This window comes from Mobula hypostoma, chromosome X1, assembly GCF_963921235.1.
Source record: "Mobula hypostoma chromosome X1, sMobHyp1.1, whole genome shotgun sequence".
NCBI classification, from domain to species: domain Eukaryota; kingdom Metazoa; phylum Chordata; class Chondrichthyes; order Myliobatiformes; family Myliobatidae; genus Mobula; species Mobula hypostoma.
In genome coordinates, this window is record NC_086128.1 from 43,676,186 (window position 1) to 43,703,330 (window position 27,145).

Consider the following 27,145-nt stretch of genomic DNA (forward strand, 5'->3'; position numbering starts at 1 on the left):
GGTAGAATTTTTTTCCTTTTCTGGAACAGTGACTTTGGAATATATGATTCCTAAAGATAATAGAATAGGGAAGCAAAGTTATTGTAAAGGCTTATGAGATGCTTTACTCTATTAGCTGGGGCCTTAAAATATAAGTGTAAAAGGCATGTGTTTACTGGTTTTGATCATCTGTTCATTAGTCTGCTTACAGTTTTGGTTACCACATGACATGGTAGTATTTGTCTATGTGCAGAAGACGTTGACAAAAATGTTGCCAAGACCAGAAAATTTTACTATGGGAATGGATTGAATAAGCTAGGGTTTGAATCAGAGGAGGCCGAGGAAGATTTTTGATGAAAGAAGGGATTGAGTAAATAGAAAGAGATAGTAAGTAGACCGGACCTAACTCCTGTAACAGGGTGGGCATAAATTTAAAATAATTGGGAGAATGGTTAGAGGAAAGATGAGAAAAATAATTAAACCTATATAGTGTGGGGATGTGAAAAGATGACGGAGGCAGAAATCCTTGTTATATTTAAATAGTACTTGAATGTCTACTTGAAGGGCTATGGACTGTAGGACAACAGAGATGTAGTGGAAGATAGAATTTGGCTTTTTCTTTGACTGGCAGAAATACAATGGGCTGAATGGTCTCTGAGTGTTATAAACTTTCAGTGTCTTTGATTCAGCTTACTTCAAGTTGAAGAATATCATGGATTGGAGCAACTCCAATTGGTGACATTTGTATGATTATATTTCTTTTTACCTACAATATATCATTCAAATGTCACTGGCACACCCTTACATGCATGGGTGTGGAGAAAAAGCAGAAAGGAAGAAATTTTGGCATTGTCCCTTATGTGTCTGAATATTGATATCCATGATACTAATATACATTTCTCAGAAATTTTCCCTTGGTCTTTGATTGAGTTTTATGGAAAGTAAAACATGGCTCATGTAAAATTCATGTTATCACCAGACAGGAGAATATGCAACAGATGAAGAGGAAGAAGAGATGAGCCCCATGTTCGCTAACAATGACATGGCAATTGAAGTTTTTGATCTAGCGGAAAATGAAGATATGCTTTCGCCGGTGGAAATGGATCCTGAAAAGCTGGTGCATAAGTTCAAGGAGGTAAGAAGGACTATTTATATATTCTGCTAAATGTTCACTGCACCTTTGTTTTGGTCATGCGTCTCCTTCACATTTTCTCCCTTTCTGCCTCTTCTCTGTCTCTATGATTATCTTTAAACCTGTGCTGATGTTGTTCAGCAGGCAACCCCTAGAGGGCTCAAGTAACTTAGTCAAACTGGGGAGGAAGTCCTTTGTCTCCACACCGTGTTATACCAGAGTAATACAATTGAGATCAAAAAACCATTGCAATAGTAGATGTTACTGCAGCCTGATAGATCCCAGTCACTGATACTGTATACATAATTGACTGGTGTTAAATTGGCGAATTGTAATAGTTGGCCAAATCCCATGTGGGTGATTGAATTACTGGGTTTGTCATCCAGAGCACTGGACTAGTGATACTACCACTGCAACTGTGCAACTTAACCAAACAGTTTTTGTAAAGAAGACTACAGAAACTATGAGCTTACTAATGTCCTGTGGAGAGGACATTTGTCACCTGAACCAGTCTGGCCAATTTGTGACTCCATACTGTCCTATATACTTAATTATTAAATGCCCTCTGAAATGAGCTCCCAAGCCACTCAGTCGTAGTCTAAGGACAATTATGGATGAACAGTAAATGCTGGTCACGACAGTGAGATTCAGATCCTGTGAAATGGATAGAAAAACAGAGTGGGAGCTATTATTACACCTGAATGCATTGAGGTAAATGCAGAGTATGTCTTGTGGGTGGAGTCAGGTTCAGAGGTGACAGCAATTTAGACATTTTGCAGATTACCCTGTTTTTGGCCTCCAGTTATATCCATCTGCCTTACCCAATAGAGTTTCTGTTAATGGTGACTTCCAGAATGTTCATGATGGGAATTTCATCAAAGGACTGCAAAACAAATGGCTGTAGATCAGGAAACAGAGCAGGGGATCCTTTAGACCCTGGAAGGTAGAGATCTTTTATAGCAGAACACAACCTGCTTTTGTTTTCAGCCAATTGTCTGCCAGCGCTGTTGGTGACTACAGACATCACCTATTCACCTATCAGTTCCATCCAAATGAGGGCAAGTAGAATCTTATACTCCATTTTCTATGCTTAATTTCCACCCTTCCTAATTACTGGCTTAATTTAAACAGGGATCTAATGATATAACAAGGATGGTGTAACAGTGCTGAAATTTATATCAAGCTACTGCATTTGCTAACAGGCTAACTGACATTTTGGGATTGTGCACATTGAACTGCACGTGTACTGGCTCCAGTGAATGCTGCCAATTTCACTGTTGCATATTTCAGAACAATATTTTTTCATACGTGGCACGCATCACATTCAAGATGGACATGCATGGAGATGAGGAGTTTCTTTAACCAGAGGGTGGTGAATCGATGGAATTCATTGTCACAGGTGGTTGTGAAGGCCAGGTCACTGGGTGCATTTAAGACAGGGTTTGATAGATTCTTGATCAGCTGTGGCGTGAAAGGTTATAGTGAGAAGACAGGAGGATGGGGATGAGAGGGAAATCGATCAGACATGATCAAATGGAGAAGCAGAGTCGATGGGCCAAATGGCCTAATTCTGCTCCTATGTCTTACGGCCTTAAAAGTGGGATCACCTTTTATGACAGTGACATGCATACGGTTCAAAATTATCAGCCCATTGTGTCTGCTTGCTCCTCAAAAGGTCTAATCACTTTGCCTCATTCCCCCATCGGTCTGCAAATACTTCCTTGCCACTCATACACTCTACTCTTAACACTATGAGATATTGTGTGACATCCTGAGATTATGAAGTGCACCACATAAATATATGTTCTTTATTTGCTTCTTACCTTCTTAAACTGTTGTGTTCCTTATGTCTTGCAGCAATATTCTTTTACCTGGGCCTGGTGTAAGATCTCTAAATCCTTATTAATTCTGGTATCTGGAACTCGCCTAAAAATGTAATGAGTTAACTCCAGAATTAAGATGTGCAGGCATGTCTTGAACATTTGAATTGTGGCCTGGAAGTGAAGAATAATTTAGTATTTAAGTAAAATAGTAAAGTGTATGATTCACCAAGCAAGGAGGTTGAGTACCCTACTCCAGGACACCAGTCCCAATCTCACTTGTCAAGATCAAGACCACACTTGTTTATTTACCAAACCTTTACAAGATCCCCAAATTTTACAAGATCCCAAACTAATAGCTGTTGGAAAAACCCTTGAAGACTCACAGGAAGGCAATCTGAAGCAGTACATCTGATTATGGTACTGAGTGTTGGGGGAATATCAAAGATTCCTGTGGCAACCTCCCATCCTCTCTCATCAATTCCCTACCAGTCACTTGCCTCTTGCTCCATTCTTGTTTCAATACTGGATTTCCCCAATTACCCTCCTTTTCCCTAATTATCCTCAACCTTTGCCAAAGGACCACCATTCCCAGAAATACACTCCTTACTTTGATTACCTACCCCCTCCCAACCACCTTGTTACACTCCCTACCTCCCAAACTCCTCGGCCAGTCACCTTTCCCTTCAGAACTACTTCTACTGACAAAGTCTCGGGGGAAACTTAGCAGACTTCTGAAGTGCTCTGGCCTACCCAATTTTGCAGGGTTGTTCATACCCTACGGCCAGTTCACTCCAGCGCTCCAGTATTTTCCAGTGTCACCTCTGCCCTCTCCCAGTCTGTGGCAGGAATGGTGAAGTGTTTTGTTCCTCAACAAGAATATTCCCTAAAATTGATTGATAGGAAAAATTGCATTGACATCCATTCTTTATACAGTATTGCCCTTGGCTAACAGGGCAAATCATACTGCTTGGGGGTTAAAAGGTGAATGGAACAGAACATGCAGATCTATAATATAAATGATAATAATATTGTGTTTTATTGCCAGCTCCAGATAAAACACGCTGTAACTGAAGCAGAGATTCAGCAGCTGAAAAGAAAGGTATGTATAGGTATTAGATTGTTTTTAACCTTTACAGATGAAAAGCTAGCTAGCATGTAAAACTACATTTAGCACGATGAATTTTCTCAATATGTTTCAGAAGCCTATACAATACTTTAGTATGGTTGATTATGAAAGGTTTTGTTTAAACAGCTGCATTAAGTTTTGGATTTGTGGACATTGTCAGCACTGATTTAAGGAGTTGACCATTTTTTGATTGAGTATTGTACTTAAGATGCAATAATTTCATATCCATTCTAAGCAATCACACAGTCCTTTCTGAGTATTATTGGCAGAATCAGAAACCACAATGCTAATTATTCAACAGTTTTAATTAATATATTGAGCCAAACATTTCTTTCCTGAAAACCTGTCTTCACTGGTTCTGTGTCATTAATAAGAAAATAGTTTGGAATAGATTAGAAATTTGCTTGTTTAGCTCCTGTTTTTCATCCAAGTCCGACTCAGACTGATCTTCAAACCACAGTCACGGCTTCTTAAGTTACTGTGAGAACTGTCAGAAGATGCACCAAGGTAGTTGCCACAATGCATGTGTTGACGGAATTGCCTCTTTGAATGTCTTTGAACACAATGGCCTTCATGGGCTACACAAGGACTTGATGCAGGTTCAAGCTGGACTCCTCCATGCTTTGTGAAAGTGCATGCAAGCTTACTGCAGATAGCCCATCATCCTGTTTCAGCAGACTGAGTCATGAAGGCTGAAATCTCACCCATTAACCATTGGGAAGTATGATGTGGGACTTTGTCCCTTCAGCAGATACCAGTCAGGTTCTGCACAGGCCTTGTGACTCATGGTCTGAAGAGGCTGTATACATATATATTTTCTACGATGCGGAAGGCTATTCAGAATCAGAATCGGGTTTGCTATCACTAGCATGTGACGTGAAATTTGTTAACTTAGCAGCAGCAGTTCAATGCAATACATGATATAGAAGGGGGAAAAAATAAATAAAATAATAATAAATAAATAAGTAAATCACTTAAGTATACATATATTGAATAGATTAAAAAATGTGCAGAAAACAGACATACTCTATATTAAAAAAGAGTGCGGTAGTGTTCATGGGTTCAATGTCCATTTAGGAATCGGATGGCAGAGGGGAAGAAGCTGTTCCTGAATCACTGAGTGTGTGCCTTCAGGCTTCTGAACCTCCTACCTGATGGTAACAGTGAGAAAAGGGCATGCCCTGGGTGCTGGAGGTCCTTAATAATGGACGCTGCCTTTCTGAGACACCGTTCCCTGAAGACGTTCTGGGTACTTTGTAGGCTTGTGCCCAAGATGGAGCTGACTAGATTTACAACCCTCTACAGTTTCTTTCGGTCCTGTGTAGTAGCTCCCCCATACCAGACCTATGTAGTTCACCTTAGAACATGCTCATTAATCCCATGGCCCCACTTACTTTGCAGTTATGTGATCTCCCTGACATTACCCATCAACTTCCAGTTCACCCGCCACCCTCTACAGGCAAGTCACAGTAGCCCACCAACTCTCTTAAGCTTCCTCGCCTCATCCAACCTATAAGTGTGTGCACTACAGAATGTGAAGGACTTCTGGTTGAGTGCCCACTTTAACTTTTGGTACCTGAATTGAAAGATCCGAGATTCAGCGTTTAGACAATGGAGAATAACACAGGTGATGAAATAATGACGGTTTATCGGATGTTAGGTCATGTGTCCAGGATGATGCACTGAACTGTGGTATAATACAGGACAGAAGCCAATCAATCTGGCAACCCTGAGATAATATGGGAGTCAAAACAGTCACAGTGAGAAATAAGGTTCACTGACGATCAGCCTTTAAGGAGGATTATACTATATTACCTTGCTTTTTTTCTGTAACAGATTACAAAGACAAATATACCCCATTCTCTTGTGAAGGTAAATCTGTATCTGTAATCTGTTAACTTGAATCTATTACCACCATATTTTCAAATAGAACTTCAAAATTCAGCCACTCTTTACATAAATAAGATTTTCTTCTTGCCAGCATGAAAAGTGCAGGAGGAACTCAGTGGGTCAGGCAGCATCTATGGAGAGAAATAGCAGTCAACGTTTTGGGTCGAGACCTTTTATCGGTCCATATTCCAGCATTCACAGTGTCTCGTGTCTCCATTTTGCTTCTTGCCACTCCTGTTTCTTTGCTGAACCCCTAGATTCTGTAATTGAATAAGCAATTATTCAATTATTCCAAGGATCTCACCTGGTCCCTGAACTCTTCCATCCTGATCAAAAAGGCGCAACAGTGCCTTTATTTCCTGCGCAGCATCAAGAAAGCTCACCTCTGTCCCAGGATACTGACAGACTTTTACCGCTGTACCATTGAGAGCATACTCACCAACTGCATCTCAGTCTGGTATGGCAAGTGTCCCGTATCGGACCGCAAAGCACTCCAGCGTGTGGTGAAAACTGCCCAGCGGATTATCGGCACCCAATTGCCCACCATTGAGAACATCTACCATAAACGCTGCCTGGGCAGGGCGAAAAGCATTATCAGGGATGCATCTCACCCTAACCATGGACGTTTTACTCTCCTCCCATCCAGTAGGTGCTACAGGAGCCTCCGCTCCCGCACCAGCAGGCACAGGAAGAGCTTCTTCCCTGAGGCTGTGACCCTGCTGAACCTCTCATCACAGTGCTAAGCAGTATTGCATCTGTATTGTACTGTCTCAGTACTTTTATATTTGTGTGCTGTAGCACTTTTTTTTATTCGCAGTTATTTTGTAAATAACACTATTCTTTGCATTTCTGGTCGGATGCTAAATGCATTTCATTGGCTTTGTATCTGTACTCGGCACAATGACAATAAAGTTGAATCTAATCTAATCTAATTAAACTCTGAGTATGTTTAGTGTATATTAGCTCTATTGTGTATGAAGGTAAAAATGCTTCTGATTAAATAGGGGTTGATTTTCAGCCTGTATTTGTGTCTCCGTACAGCTTCATTCGACGGAACAGGAGAAAATGCGTTGGCGCATGGAAAAAGTCCAGCTGGAGCAAAGTGTTGAGGAAAATAAAGAGCGGATGGAGAAGCTGGAGAGTTACTGGATGGAAGCCCAAACTCTTTGTCAGGCAGTGGATGAGCATTTGAAAGAGACACAGGCCCAGTACCAGGCCTTGGAGAGGAAGTACAGCAAAGCAAAACGCCTGATTAAAGAATACCAGCAAAAGTAAGAAGTGCACTTTTCAGTATCAGGGAAATTTTCATCCCAGAAATGTTTTCACCCAGAGGATGTGGACTGCACTGCCTGAGGCATTGTTGAAGGCAGATACTCTCGTGACTATATGAGCACTTGAGTTGTAGGCTATGGTAAATGGGATTGTATACATAGATACTTCATGGTCAGCAGAGACATGTGGGCCAGAGGACCTGTTCTGTGCTATATGACTAGATGAGAAATAGGAAATAATATAAACCTACAGTATTAATAGGAAAGCCATCAATTTTAATAACATTTGGAGCTGATTCATTTAAAACTGTGGACATCATTCAATTTCTTGTTGATGTTTCGAAATGGCTAAAAATATATTACTTAGTATTAACTCCCTTTCATTATCATATGCTAAATACATTTATCCCACATGCTGTACAATTCAAAAAAATGAAGAATCTGAGCAAATTTTAAAAATGATCTTAACAGTGTTGTAGCTGCGCAGTGACATGTACGAGCGTGGTTAGTCTTGGGTGTAGATGAAGTATATGTTACAGTGGTGCTGGTAAGTTTGTATACCCTGTAGGATTTTCTCTATTTCTGCATAAATATGACCTAAAAATCTCGGGGCTCTGAAGATGGGTGGATTGAGGATCGATGTCATGACAGGAGATCCTGTGTGTCATCGGGGGAGTCAAAATATTTGCAGCTGTGTGCCCAGAGGCTCGTGATCTTTTGGCACAGAGTTCAAGAGAAAGTGACGTGGCGGATTTTTAACATTGTAAACCACCGAGTTTATGTCTCCCCGCTCGCTGTGAAAATGGAGACACCTCTTCTCCCTTATTAGGGAGAGAGAGAACCTGTGGTATGTTGAATACCAGGTGAACAATGTGGTCTTTGGGGTAACTGCAAGTCTGCATCTTTACTGTTGCTTTGCTCGTGCTTGAGCGCTCAATGACAGGTGCCGATGCTCTTTTTTTGCCAGTGGGGGAGGGGGGTTATTGCTTGCTGCCGCTTATGCGTTGCGGGGGACTTTGGGGTTCTAACATTTAACTGTCGTTCATTCTTGGGGCACTCCTCTGTTTTCATGGATGTTTGTGAAGAAAAACCATTTCAGGATGTATATTGTATACATTTCACTGACGTTAAATTGTACCTCTGAACCTTTGAAATGTGATCAGATCTTCACATAAGTCCTAAAATTAGATAAAGAACACCCAATTAAAGAAATAAACCAAAAAAATTATACTTGTTAATTTATTTATATAGAAAAATTATCCAGTATTACATGTATTTGTTGGAAAAAGTATGTGAATCTTTGCTTTCACTAACTAGTGTGACCCCCTGTACAGCAATAACTTCAACCATGCATTTCCAGTAACTGATGATCAGTTCTGAACATCAGCCTGGGGGAGTTTTAAGCCATTCCTCCTTACAAAATTTCTTCAACCCTAAGATATTGGTGGGCTTCCTTGCATGAACTGCTTCCACAACATTTCTAAAGGATTAAGGTCAGGACGTTGACTCGGCCATTCCAAAGCATGAATTTTTTTTCTTTTTAAACCATTCGGTTGTTGATTTACTCTTGTTTTTCGAATAATTCTCTTGTTGCATCATCCAGCTTCTATTAAGCTTCAGGTGATGGACTGCTACCCTGATATTCTCCTGTAAGATGTCTTGATACAATTTTGAATTTATTGTTTCCTCAACAATTGCAAGCTGTCCAGGCCCTGAGGCAGCAAAGCAGCCCCAAACCATGATGTTCTTTCCACCATGCTTCACAGTTAGGTGGTGGTTTTGGTGTTGGTCTGCAGTGCCATTTTTCCTGCAAACATAGCAATGTGCATTTCTGCCAGAAAGTTCAAATTTTGTCTCATCTGTCCACAGAACATTGTCCCAGAAGCGTTGTAGAACATCCAGGTGGTCTTTTGCAAACTTGAGACATGCAACAATGTCTATTTGGAGAGTAGTGGTTTCCTCCGTGGTGACCTTCCATGAACACCATTCTAGTTCACTGGTTTTCTTATAGTGGACACATGAACAGAAACTTTAGCAGACTCTAGCGATTTCTTCAGGTCTTTTGCTATTACCCTTAGGTTCTTTTTCACCTCCTTCAGCACTGCACGTTGTGTTCCTGATGTGATTTTTGCAGGATGCCCACTTCTAGGGGGAGTAGCATCAGTACTGGGTTTCCTCCATTTGTAGACATTTTCTCTTACTGTGGACTGATGAACACTCAGCTCTTTAGAAATGCTTTTGTAGCCTTTTCCAGCTTCATACATCTCTACAATACTTCGTCTCAGGTCCTCTGAAAGTTGTTTTGATTAGGCATGGTGCACATAAACAGATCTTTCTTGAGAAGGGCAGGCTCTGTCAGTAACCTGACTTTGTGTGTCATTTTTTAATGAGGCAGGGCACCTCTACAACCCACACCTCCAATCCCATCTCATTGATTGGAACACCTGACTCCAAATAGCTTTTGTAGGAAGGCATTACCCCAAAGGTTTACATACTTTTTCCAGCAAATACATGTAATATTGGATCATTTTTCTCAATAATTAAGTGAACAAGTATAATCTTTTTGTTATTTAATTGGGTTCTCTTTATCTAGATTTAGGACTTGTGTGAAGATCTGATCACATTTTAGTTCATATTTATGCAGAAATAGAGAAAATTCACAAACTTCCTAGCACCACTGTACATGTTTTTATTCATTTTCCCTTTCCATTATTTTAGCAATGCCATTAACCAGTGAAATAATTAAAGTAAGTAATTCCGATCAATTGTATTGTGTTAATCATTTAAAGGTGCAAAGAATAAATCTTAGATTATTATTTTCTGCATCTTTGACAAATAGGATTGAATTATCACTTTATCCTCCGATCTACTGGTGAATACATTCATCAGCCAACTGTAATCTTTAATTTTCTATGAGTAAGAATGATATGTTAATAGATGGTGAGGCAGGGAAGAATTTCTCTTTGCCCCATATATAATCAGCTCTATTTTGAGTTGCTGCAGTACTATACAGAGAAAAAATCTTACCTTACACAAAGCAAGTGAGGTAAGTAAAATCAAATGAAGAGTAGCAATCTAGAGGTTGAAGGAGAAGATTAACCTTTACATGAAGCTGAAAAATTGAACTTTTATGATCCAATGTTCAAGGCTGCCACATGTATACAAGTTGAAACAATTGTGTTGCTTTTGTTGATCACCACCAACAACCAACCAGAGTTTTAATGTTTTGTTTATTTACAATTGCAAATGTAAGTCATCATTATATAAAATGTGAACAAATTATGATGCCTTCATTGCCAAGTTTAGTTTGGTCCTGCTGTCGTAGGTGTGACATGTTTCTGACATTCCTCAAAACATTGATAGCAAATGGGCAATTCCTCTGAACTGAGCATGATTCATTTCCATCATTGCAACTAGGATTTTTGAGAAGTCCAAACAACCAGCCTCTCCTCGAGGAGAAACATATTTGTATCAGCTTCCCCTGATTCCATGAGAAAGTTGGTAGATACACTCTGTTGTGGACAGAATCCCATTGCCTCACTGGAGAAAAGTGTTTCCACGGTTTGAGATAAATTTTGGTGATTTACTAAAAAAATGCATAATTTTTTATAGTTGTTGAATGGATTTCTCCCAACCCAATATTAGATTTATCACACCGTGTTTACTGATAGACTTGGTTTTAGGGTTGTCTTCTCTAAGCAATTTAGTTCTATATTGTGGGTCGCCTCAAATGTTTGAACATTATACCAATTTCCTACAGGCGACATGTAAAACTGCTGGTGCTCAGCTCCTGGGTTTGGTATTATCTTAGGAACAACATACAGTCCTTCAGACGTTCTTTAAACTAATTTCCCAATCTTATTTAGATTAGACTGAACCGTCCCCTTGTCTCTTCGGTCACTGCTTAAGTCAGTAGCAGTATAAGTTGACTGTGCATATGCTTGCAACATTTAGACTTTTACGGCTCCTACAAAGAAAAATTTAGACAGTCTTTGTGGATGGTGATCTTCTGTGGTCCATCACTCAAAGACGAGAGAGTAGTTATGGAATCAAAAGGGTGAATTTTATTATACAGGTGGTTGAAGTCTGGAATGCCCTGCCTGAAGAGTTGGAGGAGGCAGATACTCCTCACTACATTTAGGAAGAATCTAGACAAGTAATTGAGTTGCCAAGGCATAGAAAGTTATAGACATAAATGTGGGTAAGTGGGATTAGTGTAGATAGATACAATGGGCGAATGGACTTGCTGAGCCGAATCACCTGTTTCAGTATTGTACAAATCTATGGCTCTATTAAGCAGTAAAGTGGATAGTTAAATGTGTTCTACATCTTCAAGAAAGGAGCCCAGCTGCATTTTGTCACATCCCCTGCCTACTTATTTCCATAATATCTTTCAATCTGCTTCTGATGTTATTGTGGTCAAAATTAATTCTGTTCCCCATCCCTCCCCTTGCCCTGCTTCACTTATGTTCTGATTCTAGGTGAAACTAAGCATTTCAAGCATTGATTCCTAAAATGCCATCTTTACTCCTTCCCATATTGTTAGACACGAGGTCTGGTTCAAATGTGATCATGACTAGCTACATTAGCAAGATGCTGTTACATTGAAACAGGGTAATCGCATTACAACATGACTGTTCTTCAAACATAAATAATTCACTGTGCTCAGGAGATGTGAAGGGGTTTGTAGATTTCTCTTGTTTTTCTTCCTTTTCTAAAAATTGTTGACAAAGTACAAATGAACAAAATTTAAATCTCAAGCATCATTTGTAACATTCAACTGTATCGTTTCAGACTATTGTATTATTAAAAACCTGCCAATCTCTGATCTGTATATGTGGGTGCAATTTGCTTCTGAGCGTTTTCTGAACAGACGGTTACATTGTGCTTACAGAAAATTATTCAGCTCAGGCAATTACATGAACTTGTACAATGGTGCATATTTATCATGTTACTCCTGTTGGACATTAAATGGATCATGGTATTAAAGGTGCTAGGATCAGACTTTCAGTTTGTAAGGTTACTTGTGAACATTTCATATGCTCCTAGTATGTCCCTGTGTGCACTACATTTATATGGATAGTGGTAGTCTTATTCTTAATACTTAAGTCGTATTTACAGAAAGAGGAATACAATATAAGCATATTAAATTTCCATATATCTGCTTTGCCAATCAGAGATATTACTCATGGCATAACTGAATGAAGCTCGTCCTTTGTCCAGGGGTTTAACATTTGTAAGTTATAATTTTCTTTTTATGGCTTTTATTTTTAGGGAAATAGAGTTTCTGAAAAAGGAAACAGCTCAAAGAAGAACATTGGAAGAAACAGAAAATTCACATAAAGAAGAGATTGAGAAGCTTCAGAACAAGGTATGGCTGCAGACTGATGCTAGTAGAATATTTACCAGTGAAATATGTAATGTCTATATTGAATTGTCATTATAAATTGCCTTTAATGTCTTGATATTCCTTAATATTTTATATTTTACATTACATTGTTATGACATTTTGAAAGTTTAAAATATATTAAGGATATAAGAAAGACAAGTAGGTCCTACAGCCAATGGTGCCTGTTCTATCATTCAGTATCAGGACTCAACATCTGCATCAATTTCACATTATCACAATATCCTCTCATTTTCCTAAATGGTGCCCTAAGATCTATTAATGTCAGTCTTGAATATACTTCTCAGATGAACCTCCAAAACTCTCTGGAGAAGCAAGTTCCAGAGTTCTTCCCATGTTATCCTCATCTCAGTACAAAATAAGGACTCGTTCATCTGTGAGCTGCCAGGGTAGACACCTCTTGGTCTTTAGAATTTTAACTCCTCAAGGAACAGTACATGTTTGAGGGAGATCGTCTCACTTGTATTCCTCCAAACTCCATAGAATATTGGTCAATTCTACACAGTCTCAATGTAGCCCAGCCTTCTCATTCAGAAGGGCTTGCCATTTAGGCTTGAAGTGTCTAATGCCACATTAGCTATGCATGTTCAGTTTGATATTTTATTCTATGTAGAGCATTACAGAGCTTGAGCACTTAAAACCCATTTTGTAACTGATCTTTGAGGAGAAGCTCACAATTTATTCTTTAAATGGAATGTTTGTTTTTTGGAAAAGCTATTATCTGGAGGATATTCTTACCTCTGATAGGCAGTTCCAGCTTTGAAACTTACATAGTCCATTTGTCTTTGCTCTACTTTGATAGAATCATCTACATACAGAAAATTTGCCTTATCATCCATATAATATAATATATTTGTAAAGTGTACCTTTCATTATAATGCTGCAAACACACCTTTGACAGTGCACTGCCATGTGTTAGCACTCTAGATTTGGAAACACCTGTTTTTCTTTGAACTCGCTATTGCCAGGACAAGCAAGGATTGTTGTAACCCTACAACATCCTTTAGGGGAGCAGCTGATCACTCACTGAAGGTGTCTAAGGACCAGATGTGTACCAACTTACTATTTTTAACTGGAACAGGGTAGTTATCTCATGTCTCCTGGCAAATATTTGTATACCAATCCATATTACTTAAACAGAAAATTGGGCAACTATGGCACTGCCATTTCTGGGGGCAATTGGCTGCCTTATTTCCTTCATTTAGACTAAACTTCAAAAGTGCTCCATTGGCTGTAATTCACTGTGTGGGATGCTCTAGTGCAAGATTTTGTTTTGAGCGAGGAGGAGAAGGAGAAAGAGAGAAAGGGAATACATCACGAGCCCACATTCACAGGAAACTCTCCATTTTGGAACATAGTAAAGAACGTTAATAAGGACATCTGTGCAATAGTATAACTATACCTCAATGAAATATGCCATGTGCCAGATGGCCTTGGAGTAGGGAAAGAATTGCATTGCTGGTAGTCACTGTGTCTGGTGGCAGTGAACTTGATTGTCTTCTTTCAGTCATGTTAAACAGCACAAAATTTACCATTTGTTTTTCTGTAAGGAAGATCTCTGAGGTTCTGTTGTATTGACAGAGGACTAGACTGATTGCTAGACATTTATAGGTAAAGAACAGACTCCCCAATGACATAGAATGCATTGATAATGACCGCGTTGACTACTTTGCCAGCTTTGCCCTGTGCAAGAGATTAAATAAATCTAACTCCATCCATTTCCAACCATTGACAGCTGGCAACCCTGACATCACCATGGTGCACTTGTTATGTGCCAGTATGCTCTGTTATGTACATTTCAACCTCCACAACAAACCAAAGGGTATCCAGAAAAACCACCTTTTTAAGCAGTGCAGGCTAGCTTTAACTCATACTAGCGCATTATTGGAGTTCTCCCACTGAGATAGTGAGCCAGAGAACAGCATATTTAGTGGTATTTAGATACTGAATTCTTCAGGTGATCAAATGTGCACAGTGAGTGTATTGCCTGTATTGCAGGCCATGGACAAAATAATTGCCAATGGTGATGTCTGTGAGAACCACCTGGCTGTACCCCCAACCCATCCAGTGAATTCCAGGGGTAGCAATCACCTACTGCCTGTAGTATTGTTTACCCTGGACATCCTGCAATTACATTGCAAGATAAAGAGATATGATCAGATCTCTATACCATAAGCAATGCACAGTGTATATTAGAGGATGTGGGATTTGTTGAAACCAAAAGATATGCAAAGAAAGTACTCGTGTGCAATTGTTCATTGAATCGTGCCAACAAAGATATTCAGATATACAGCTGGAGTTCTATTTAAAATTAAAACAGATCTGTAGATCTTCCCAGAGATGCTGCCTGACCTGCTGAGTATTCCGAGGATTTTCTGTTTTTATTTCAGATTTCCAGCTTTTTTTTACGAATTTCATTTATTGTGGAATTCCATTTGGTTTATCTCAGCTGTCTTTCCTCTCTGGGAACACAGTGGTTTGTAGTGTTGTTGGAGTTTGGGCTAAAGTCACAATCAAGAGAATTCTCACGAGATAAAAACAGACTTCCATTGTATTCTCCTGTTTCTGCAAAGTGGAAGAGTCCACTATGAGGGCACTGAATATGTTTTCATTAGATGCCCTATGTCCTTGTTTCCAACAGACAGATATCTTTTGTTGTTGAGAATACCAGTCTTGTCTCATTTCCTGCAAATTTATTTATACTTCATTAATTTCTGTCCCCGTTTTGCTTCCACAAGAAGTCACATGCTCATCATATTTGCATTACAATACCTCAAAACCTACCTGACATTCACCCTGGATAGTTGCTTTCCCAAACAGTTGGTCTTATTTGACTGTTCATTTCCTGGCACATAAATGGATTTGTATTACTCGGAGGAGTGGGTAATTAACTATTGGGCTGAATTGTGCAAATGTTCTCGCAAATAAGTTATGTCTTTCAGCATCAATCCTTCAGTAATTTGACCACTTGATTACCATCTAATTGTCTGAAGGCTAAATAGTTGTGATCTATAGACATTGATTTATTTATTCCATTTGTGTAAGTAGAATGGAAGTGGGAACATTGACAACCAGTTGTACTCAGCCTCTAACAATTGGTTCTTCTTGGAGGTGAAAGCGATGAGCAGGCAGTACTCTGGCAAGTGTTTAACACCAAGGGATTTCTGCTGGTTACATGGTCGATCATCAAGAGAGATGAAAGTGAAGAGTTAATCTTGCCTTACCCACATCAATATACATTTATATAATCCAAGACCTACTTTTTGTGATACTGTCCTTTCCAGTCCATTACATAGCCTTACACACCGTAAAAGGCCATTCAAACCATCACATCACAATGACCAATGGGCATCCATCCATATCAATTCCATCTTCTAGCATTTGTCCCATCGCTTCTATGTCTCAGTGATCCATGTTTGACTTCATAATAGAAATCACACTAATTGAAGTAACATTGCCATGTTATTGTTGTTTGGCCTTATTGAAGTTGAAATCATTGCATTTCTGATTTTATTTTGTGCCATAGAAAGTTAAATAGATTACTGAAATTCAGCCATATCTCAGTCAGAAATCAATGTGTTGGAAGTTATTGTGGTTTGGTCTGGCATTTGGGTTAAACCAAATCTATTCTTTACTGTTCATTTCTTGTATTATATACTTATTATTGCTTTATGATAAAGAAAAGGCCACTTGGGTCATCAAGGTAATGCTGGCTCTCAAAGCAACCCCATCAGTCCTATTTCTCCACACTTCCCTGTAACATTATTTCGTACAGACCCTGGGCATCATGAGGCATCAGGCACGTGGTATTTCAGCCAAATGGTAGAGGCAGCATAAAATTGGCAGGTGAGAATGGGCCAGAATGTTAAAGAATGGATTACAATCATGAGATATCTTGCACATAGAATTCAAGATATAGCTTTTATTGGGGTGCTAATTAAATGATTAAATCATTAAGTGATTTCACAGCAGAGATAGAACCTTATTTCCTCTTACAGGCACATACATAGCAAGAGATGTTACCTTAAAGTTAGAGCTAGGCTGTTCAGAACTGAAAGATTTCTTCATAGAAAGGGTGGTGGAAATCTGGTTGGATTTTTGAGAAATATGGAAACATGACAGTTGTGATTCACATCAGCATGCAAAAATTGAAGGGCAGGGGAAGTTTGAGGAGAAAGATGGATTATGTTGCTTTGATTTTGATTGGTGCTCACAAAAGCACATCAAGCAAATGCAACATGGCTGACCACCTATGTATTCATCCTAACGTTCAGAAATTGAATAGTGAAAGAGGCTAACACATTGTGTGCTACTGGGGGGTCTTCCTTAGAAAATCAGGGCTCAGGGGTTTGAAAGAAAGAAAAGAACTAGGGTGGTGAGAGAATGATTGGATTGAACTAATAAACTGGGAGCTTGAGACAAAGCTGGGCTGTTGGATCTTGATAGCTATTGAGAGGGGTGGCAACCATCAATTGGGATTGTGTTTGGCTGAAGCAGTGGACAGTGATCATCAGTTGGGATGTTTGTTGCTGCTTTGAAGAGACTTCAGGGGGTAGAAAGAGAATTAGTTAAGTAAATTATTGAAAGAGGACTTATGTGCATTAGATCTAATCGCTTTTAAGATTCAAAGGTGTGGACATCACAGGCAAATTGAAAACATGCTTCAGCAGGTCGCACTGATAATCACAGAAGAGGCCTCCAGGCATGTGTAGCACAGAGCACACTTCATGTGCCTGGAAGATTCTGTTGATATTGGATCAGGCACATAGAGGAGGCGGGAACAATAAATTGTGGATTTGCAATCCACTTGGTAAGTGCTGGATTTCCATTAGCCTTTTTACTTTCTTTTAAATAGAACTGCAAGGGCAAAATTATTTCATGGCACTAATGTTCCTATTTCTGTCAATGAGCAGAAAGTCTGTTGTCCTATAGGTGTGCTAATGACCTATTAGAAGATGGCGGAAGCAAATTATTTCCAAGCCAAGGAGGTCAGTCTTTAGGATCTAGAAAAAAAGATTAAGGTCAGGGTCTGCTCTGAAGGAAGGTGGTCTTCCTTGGGGCATTTTAAATTGTGCTAGGATTTATCTCCTTCTTGTACTTTCTGTTAACATGCATATCGTCCAATTCTTATTCTTTATGCAGGTAACAGAACTGGAGACAAGCATAGAGTCACTGAAGAACTCCAATGCAATTTAGATGAGAAGATAGCATTACATCACTTGCATTCAAAATAAACGTTTATGCAAGAGCAACCGGTCTTAAAAAATGATATTTTCTTGTTTGTTTTCTTCTGAAAAATTTGTACCAGTTGCACTCAGTGCAAGAGGTTGTGCTTAAGGGAATTTTTGCATTATTGTCTTACATGTATACAGTTTGCCAAGTCACTTTCCAAACATATGGCCAAATTGAATTTGTCCAGTGAATATGAATGGGTTGCAATGAACTGGTCTGCACTAGATTGGACTTGGTACTCAAGCCACAGAACTAGTAATTTCCCATTCGGCTTATTTAGTTTTAATAATATCAAAAGGCTCGAACAAATGAATGTTCACTGGAGGCATTCTCATTGCAGAAGTAAATTGCAAGTTTTCTGTGGGTCACAAGTCCTTGGTGACCTATTGCTTAAGAATACCAAGAGGTCTAGCCTGCCATTACGGCATGTGCAAGAAGGCACATCTTCTAATGACTGAGATCAAAGGCAGTATGTTTTTCTCTTGTTATTTGTGTGATTTCTTTTCACAGATCGATGTAAACAATTGTTCTTTTATCTATTCATTTTATTTCATTCTGTGATTAAGAGCATTTTAGCACCATGCTACCAATGCTGATGTCCTTTTATATCTGAGTAGTGTGAAGGTACCAGTACCTGTCTTAATAAAGATTGTCTTTAGACGTGTAATTTAAAGAAAATATAAACCAAATTTCATTAATTTGTTACTGAACAGGTGAATATGAAGTGGAATTAAACAAAATGTATAGAAACATTGGAAAGGAAAGTTGAATAATGATAATTGTAATGGACTAATGGAGTAGATGGTTACAAAGTTAATGATACTAAAAATGTTGCATTTTGCAGTTTTTTCTATTGTAACTGCTCTGATCTACCAGGCTTTATTATTCATTCCTATTATTATTCATTGTGCCATACTTGGTAGATCTTCCCACTTATTGTCATTACATATGTACAGAAAAAGGTGGGTGTTTGTGTAGATGTTTGACTGAAGCCTATGTAATATGTAGTATAAAATTTAAGAACAAGAGTGCACCGTAAAAAAGAAAAAATACATGGTCAGATCAGTTTCTGGAGCTGTGTATTACAGATGTTAGTGTCTGATGTGTTTGAATGAGCTCTCCACAGGATGGAGGATGCTAGTGCAAGGAATATACTTAATAAACCATTCCAGCACAGAATCTATTTAAGAATGAGATTTACCTCGTGCTACCCTTTTATCACCACAAGTTTATGCCCAAGAGTAAACTAGCTCTTCAGTTTTGCATTTCATTTTAAATGAGGTTGAGGTATCTCGTTGATCTAGACAAAAACTGAGTTATATCATATAAGGGAGAGGTGTGCTTCTCCCATTAGAGACCATAATAATACTCAGGTGTGTGAAAGACTTCACCCTTTTTTCCCCACTTGTTACCATTGCCATGGAAAATGAAGGGGACAAATTACAATGAATCTAACACTGGAGTATGTTTGACATGGTGTAAAGGTGCTTGCTATTGTTTAAATAGGAGGATGTGGCATTTACATAGCTGCCTTTCCAATCTGTAACGTAGGCAGATGGGAACCATTCCATCCATTACCTGACAAAGTTCCACCCAATGCCAGAACCAGCACTGTACTAGAGTTTTAGCTTGTTTTATATACAGCTTTGTAGACAGTAGACGTAGTTGACATATAGGCACTATCAACAAGCTGGTAATCCATTGCCCAGAAAAGCAATGCTTATGGAGATTCCATATTAATTAGTATTATAATTTGGTTCAATGGGCACAACAAATGCTCAGCAATTTATCTTCCACTTTGTTATGTGTTGCATTAAACTATTATTTTAGTGGTACAAAGTGTCATCATCATAAACAACAGTAGGAAGTAACTTGATGTAACAAATTGTTTTACAGAGAACCATATGAATAAAAAAGTGAAATAATATCTGTATAAAACATTTGATACTGTGAGTAACTTCTTTCAATCTCTGAAGTAGAAGTGTTACTTTCTAACCAGATAACCATACAGTTAGCATTAATGCTGTAGGGGCTGAAATTCCAACAGTGCTTTTCATCAATGGGTCACACTAGTTGCTGCTTGCAGTCCTGGGCCATTCAATGCACCTTGATCCAGTGGCCTAGAGAAAATTTGCTGGACATCTGCATATTTGGGCCTTTCAACATATCCTGGCTGATGTGCTCATCTCATTTGAAGTGAACACTGAAAGAATCCACCTTTTTTTGTTTTGTTCCAGCTGGTGATGCAGTCCATGCCACTTGGCCTTAGTGCCCAATGGCTTAACCCCACCCTATACTCCTAGCCAAGATACACCCACCATTCCCTATTACAAGATGGTCTGTGCAGTGCAGCCCTTAAATGGTTGCTGATACCCTGATGTCCAGCCCTGCCACTCACAGAAACCAATTCAGAGTCCCATCATGTTACGTAGAAACATAGAAAACCTACAGCACAATACAGGCCCTTTGGCCCACAAAGCTGTGCCAAACATGTCCATACCTTAGAAGTTACCTAGGGTTACCATAGCCCTCTACTTTTCTAAGCTCCATGTACCTATCCAGGAGTCTCTTAAAAGACCCTATTGTATCCGCCTCCACCACTGTCACTGGCAGCCCATTCCACACACTCATCACTCTCTGCGTAAAAAAAAAAATTACCCCTGATACCTCTTCTGTACCTACTTCCAAGCACCTTAAAACTGTGCCCTCTTGTGCTGGCCATTTCAGCCCTGGGAAAAAGCCTCTGACTATCCACGCAATCAATGCCTCTCATCATCTTATATATCTCTATCAGGTCACCTCTCATCCTCTGTCATTCTAAGGAGAAAAGGCCAAGTTCGCTCATCATATTCTCAGAAGGCATGCTCCCCAATCCAGGCAACATCCTTGTAAGTCTCCTCTGCACCCTTCCTATGGTTTCCTTGTCCTTCCTGCAGTGAGGTGACCAGAACTAAGCACAGTACTCCAAGTGGGGTCTGACCAGCGTCCTATATAGCTGCATCATATGCCTTCTTGACCACAGAGTTAAGCTGTGCAGCAGCTTTGAGTGTCCTATGGACTCGGACCCCAAGATCCCTCTGATCCTCCATACTGCCAAGAGTCTTACCATTAATACTATATTCTGCCATCATGTTTGACCTACCAAAATGAACCACCTTACACTTATCTGGATTGAACTCCATCTGCCACTTCTCAGCCCAGTTTTGCATCTTATCTCTGACAGCCCTCCACACTATCCACAGCACCGCTAACCTTTGCGTCATCAGCAAATTTACTAACCCACCCCTCCACTTCCTCATCCAGGTCATTTATAAAAATCACGAAGAGAAGGGGTCCCAAAACAGATCCCTGAGGCACACCACTGGTCACCGACCTCCATGCAGAATATGACCTGTCTACAACCGCTCTTTGCCTTCTGTGGGCAAGCCAGTTCTGGATCCACAAAGCAATGTTCCCCTTGATCCCATACCTCCTTACTTTCTCAATAAGCCTTGAATGGGGTACCTTATCAAATGCCTTGCTGAAATCCATATACACTACATCTACTGCTCTACCTTCATCAATGTCACATCCTCAAAAAATTCCATCAGGCTCGTAAGCATAACCTGCCTTTGACAAAGCCATGCTGTCTGTTCCTAATCATATTATGCCCCTCCAAATGTTCATAAATCCTGCCTCTCAGGATCTTCTCTATCAATTTACCAACCACTGAAGTAAGACTCACTAGTCTGTAATTTCCTGGGCTATCTCTACTCCCTTTCTTGAATAAGGGAACAACATCCACAACCCTCCAATCCTCCAGAACCTCTTCCATCCCCATTGATGATGCAAAGAAAATCACCAGAGGCTCAGCAATTTCCTCCCTTGCCTCCCACAGTAGCCTGGGATACATCTCCTTCGGTCCCAGCGACTTATCCAACTTGATGCTTTCCAAAAGCTCCAGGACATCCTCTTCCTTAATATCTACATGCTCAAGCTTTTCAGTCCGCTGTAAGTCATCCCTACAATCGCCAAGATTGTAGTGAATATGGAATCAAAGTATTCATTAAGTACCTCTGCTATCTCCTCCAGTTCCATACACACTTTTCCACTGTTACACTTGATTGGTCCTGTTCTCTGACGTCTTATCCTCTTGCTCTTCATATACTGGTAGAAAGCCTTGGGGTTCTCCTTAATCCTGTCTGCCAAGGCCTTTTCATGGCCCCTTCTGGCTCTCCTAATTTCTTTTTTAAGCTCCTTCCTGCTAGCCTTCTAATCTTCTAGATCTCTCATATTACCTAGTTTTTTGAACCTTTCGAAAGCTCTTCTTGTCTTTTTGACTAGATTTACAACAGCCTTTGTACACCATGGTTCCTGTACCCTACCATCCTTTCTGTGTCTCATTCTAATGTACCTATGCAGAACTCCATGCAAATATCCCCTGAACATTTGCCACATTTCTTCCGTACGTTTCCCTGAGAACATCTGTTTCCACTATGCTTCCAAGTTCCTGCCTGATTGCCTCCTATTTGTCCTTACTCCAAATAAATGCTTTCCTAACTTGTTCCTATCCCTCTCCAAAGCTATAATAAAGAAGATAGAATTGCGATCACTATCTCCAAAATGCTCTCCCACTGAGAGATCTGACACCTGACCAGGTTCATTTCCCAATACCAGATCAAGTACAGTCTCTCCTCTTGCAGGCTTATCTACATATTGTGTCAAGAAACCTTCCTGAACACACCTAACAAACTCGACCCCATCTAAACCGCTTGCTGTAGGGATGTGTCAATCGATATTTGGGAAATTAAAATCTCCCACCACAACAACCCTACTATTATTACACCTTTCCAGAATCTGTCTCCCTATCTACTCCTCGATGACGCTGTTACTATTGGTTGATCTATAAAAAACACCCAGTAGAGTTATTGACCCCTTCCTGTTCCTAACTTCCACCCACAGAGACTCCGTAGACAACACCTCCATGACTTTCTTCTTTTCTGTGGCCGTGACACTATCTCTGATCAACAGTGCCATGTCCCCACCTCTTTTGCCTCCCTCCCTGCCTTTTCTGAAACATCTAAAGCCCGGCACTTGAAGTAACCATTCCTGCCCCTGAGCCATCCAAGTCTCTGTAATGGCCACAACGTCATAGCTCCAAACGCTGATCCACGCTCGAAACTTGTCCGCTTTGTTCACAATACTCATTGTGTTAAAATAGACACATCTCAAAGATCTAATTTAATCCAACAAGACCAGGTGAATAGGTTTAGAATCTTGGTCCCATCGATCCCACAAGACCAACTGAAATGTTTGGTTGGAAAGGCAACTCTTGCTAGAGGGCACTGGATAAGACATTGAAAGTCCACTGTCAAGTGACATCTCTTTGGAATGTTGTTCCATTGAATGACTGAATATTCCTAACTGCTAGCTGAACCACTGCAGGAGCAATGCTACAGTCTATGAATAATCCCCGGCGAAGCCAGCAATCTGAGTTCTACCATAATCTTCTCTTCTGGAGAAAGAAGGCAGCTTGCTTGTGGGCAGCAGCATGGGAAACATGAAGATAATACATTTATTTTGGAATTCATCCCTGACTGGTGCTATATGTCACAGTACATTGTAATTTGCCTCTGAAATTCATTCAACTAGCATCAACTCAATAGAACTTAATTTCCAAGGCAAGGTGCAATGCATTGACACAATCAAATGGTACATTTAGCAGGACCAAACAGGGTAAGAATTTCAAGGCTTTAGTTAAAAAACAAAATATTTTAAAAGCTGCTACTTACAAAATGTGATTATTTTTCCATCTGTGGTATTCTAGAAGGGGTTGCAATCTGTGTTGTACTGACACGCTACCCCTTCAACTCAGGAACTTGGTTTTGGAACCTAGTCTGACAAAATGAAACTCCCCTTCCTTGTCTCCAAGTGTCTGAAGGGAAATGACTTTTGGCCTTCTGAATCCATTTCATAAGAAGCAAGAGCCAACAGTAATTATCATTAAATTGGAAATCACAATGTGAGATTAATCATAGAGGAGAGAGGAAGGGTAGAAATTAGAGCAGGGTTAAGAGTCAAAGCAGTAAGTATATAGAGGAAACATCTTGTTCATCTCCTATGAACACTTAATTTACCTTGCAAACAATCCACATCCCTAACACCAACATCCCTCACATTGATGAATTTAGAAATGGCTGTTATCTTCCTTGGATATTATAGTGGACATTTAGCAGACTAACAACTGAACTGTTGAGTTGAAACAGCAGGTTACACATCAAACTCAGTTCTTGCTTTGACCTGCCAGATACTCCTTCAGTTGTGGGGAGAGATAGAAAACACTGAGCCATATTGGATTTTTGATAAATACTTTTATTGTTGCAGATTGTTACAGTTTAGAGGTTTCATAGCCAACTGGTTTGCATAATCCTTGTGCCCACTGTCTGAAATTGTATTGCAATTGGTTAATTTCACTTGCGTGTATGTGCTAATTGTATTTGGTGAAATGTATACAACTTCAGAAAAAGTTAAATTGTTTCTTTTATGGTTCTCAACCATGTTAGCTGAATGTTCATTAAATTTCCTGTTATAAGGTATAACCTAGCTTATATGAAGTTATTAATCTTATGATACTTTTAAAATTGATTAAACTTGTTCAATTGAAGTTCAAGTTCAATTATCATTCAATCATACATGAGAACTCATGAACACCGAATGAAACAGTGTTACTCCAGGGCCAAGGTGCAAAACACAGTACATAGTACTAACAGTCATACATAGCATAAGGCATATATCACAGATGTAAGATGGCAAGTAAACATACAGTCACAATAAATAAATATATAAGCACAAGTCCCTGAGTGACATGTCCTGTAAATAGATGGTGCATGCCTGTTGTTGGCAAGAGTAAGCAGTTCTCAGCAGTCTGCAGACAAATGTACACACTCATGCTATCCAGCTTGTCATTCCACCGATCGAATACTAGAGGGCAGCACTGATGGAAGGGGCCAGCCCTTAACCCAGCATGGACACCACGCTGTACCTCCTCCTGTATCTCCTCTCCTGGACTACTGCAGCAGGCAAGCCTGCGCCTCAAGGCCTAGTCCTCATTACAACTGAGGCCATACTGCTTCCCTGCTTTGTTTCACCAATAAACAAAGGAAATAGACCTGCAGCATTTTACATTATCATTGTCCTTATGGGGTCTTATGATTGCAAGAGAAATGTCCAAGACAATCACTCGCTGTTAGACTGCAGCTTCTATTGCTTCATAAGTAGTGTAGTGAGGATCTTTTGAAGTATCTGGCAGGAACAAATGAACTTGTAATGTCTGGAGGATGTTTTGCTAGTACTGGGTAGGCTTCTTATGATATTCCCCTCTACATTTAAATCAAATTGCCTCTCAAAACCTACCTTATATTGAGTATTTCCTTAACCATTATAATGAGGTGTAGTATGATTCATATGAAGCAAAATAAAATTGAAAATGGCACTTCTTTTATAATAAATAAAAATTAGTTGGATTATTATTATTGACACATGTACTGACGTATAGTGAAAAACTTTTGCATGCCATCCATACAGACCATTTCATTACAACAGTGCACTGAGGCAGTACAAGGGAAAACTAGGATGTGTCCTTTCATGTTTATGTACAATTTTGTCCTTACTTAGGTTCTGTTATCTTCAGAAGTGACATACTGTTGCTTTCAGTGATGGCATTATGCTAGTGATGCGATCTGAAATTTAAGATTATTTTTGCATTGAATTCATTACAGCATATCCCTGTACAATTCCCGTGAGCTCATGGCGCAGCAGTGATTCATGCTGTGTTCTTGTAAACAGAAAAAAATAGAGGTCATCTCATCCTGCCTTACCCTGCTACCCTTTTTCAGGTTTCTGCTGTAAAGTAGCATAGGTGTAGGCCAACAGCACATTACCTGCTCATCCTGCGGTCAACAAAGGCCATGTCCTGAGTTGAGCAAGAAGCTACGCAGAAACACTGATTTGATAATGACCAGATAATCAGTTTAATGATGGTGATTACCAGACAAATGTTGCCCTGGCTATCAGAATAACTCCTTTTCCCTTTCTTAGAACTGTGATTTATTTTACACATACCCAAGAAAGCAGATACAACCTCATTTAATTTTTCGTCCAAAGCTTGCTGGCATCTCAAATCATCCAGCACTCCCTCAATACAGCACTATAACATAATGGCTTTTAAGATGAGAGAGTTTTGCTCTGCACTCATCAAGCAAGCCCACTACCCAAAATTACATCAGGGAACACAAGATTGGGAAATGTCAGGATCTAGTGCTGGCCGAGAGTTAACCATTCTCGGCGAATATTGGAATCGATGTAGATGACTAGTCCGTGTTCTTGTAAGTCAGTGCTTGCTGCTGTTGTGAAGATGATTTTCTCTAAACATACTGTTACATCGACATCATAAGATTGTGAGAATTTTGGACAGAATTTGCATAAGAAAGGCTTACTTTCATAGTCTCAAGAAGCAAAGTCAATGCACTGCCAATGAGGCATCTTTGAAATGCAGTCATTGTTGTAAAATAGAACACGCTGTGGCTAAATATGTGCACAGCAAGATCCCAGAAACATCAGTATAATTATGATCAGCTAATCTGTTTTTGTGATAATGATTAAGAGATAAATGTTGCACAGGCTACCAGGATAAGTCCCTTTCTCTTAAAATACTGCCAAAAACACTTTTACTCACAGCCAATAGAGGAAATGGGAGCCCAGTCAATTTTTCCTTCAAAGAATACACCTCCATTGTCATATGTTGGAATTTCAAATAATTCATCGCTCCTTCAGTACCGCACTGGAACCTAGTGACTTATTTGCAGTATTCAGTGTGGTTTACTTGTACAAATAGACCTATATTGAATTAATTTGTCAATGTATTTGTCAGCCCATTTGGCATCATTGGTGCTCACGGTCTGATGAAGGTTGCAAATTTTTCATTTGCTAAGACTTAATGATTTCATTAAAAATGGTGGCCAGAGGAAAACTTACTCCATGTACAAACGTACTAATTAATACACAAAGAAATAAATCAGAATCATCTCACTAATCACTGTGCAGCAATACCCTACGGAACATGTATCAATAGGAGTCTGTACTCCTCCAATGCAAACAATCACTGATTAGTGAGGATTGTTTTGGCAAAAGACAACTACTTTATCTGGAAAATGAAGAGCTCGCTTAATTATTTGACAAAATAGTCAATGGAAACCCAGAATTATAGGAAGCAATGCCCTGTAGAATATGCATTCTAATGATGCATTA

At 39.5% G+C, this 27,145-nt stretch overlaps 1 protein-coding gene across 3 annotated transcripts in view; it reads left to right on the forward strand.

The window, feature by feature from the left end:
* LOC134340455 (neurabin-2-like) overlaps positions 1 to 27,145 on the forward strand; it is a 257,627-nt gene that overhangs the window by 221,578 nt on the left and 8,904 nt on the right. For 2 of the 3 annotated variants that reach the window (XM_063037743.1, XM_063037744.1), the window contains exons 7-11: positions 959 to 1,114; positions 3,980 to 4,033; positions 6,992 to 7,221; positions 12,496 to 12,592; positions 17,771 to 25,030. In XM_063037743.1, coding sequence (XP_062893813.1) covers positions 959 to 1,114; positions 3,980 to 4,033; positions 6,992 to 7,221; positions 12,496 to 12,592; positions 17,771 to 17,824 — 591 coding nt within the window. In that variant the 3' untranslated portion in view covers positions 17,825 to 25,030. Of the gene's footprint in view, positions 1 to 958; positions 1,115 to 3,979; positions 4,034 to 6,991; positions 7,222 to 12,495; positions 12,593 to 17,770; positions 25,031 to 27,145 lie in introns of those variants that run through there. The other variant, XM_063037745.1, reaches the window with a different exon arrangement.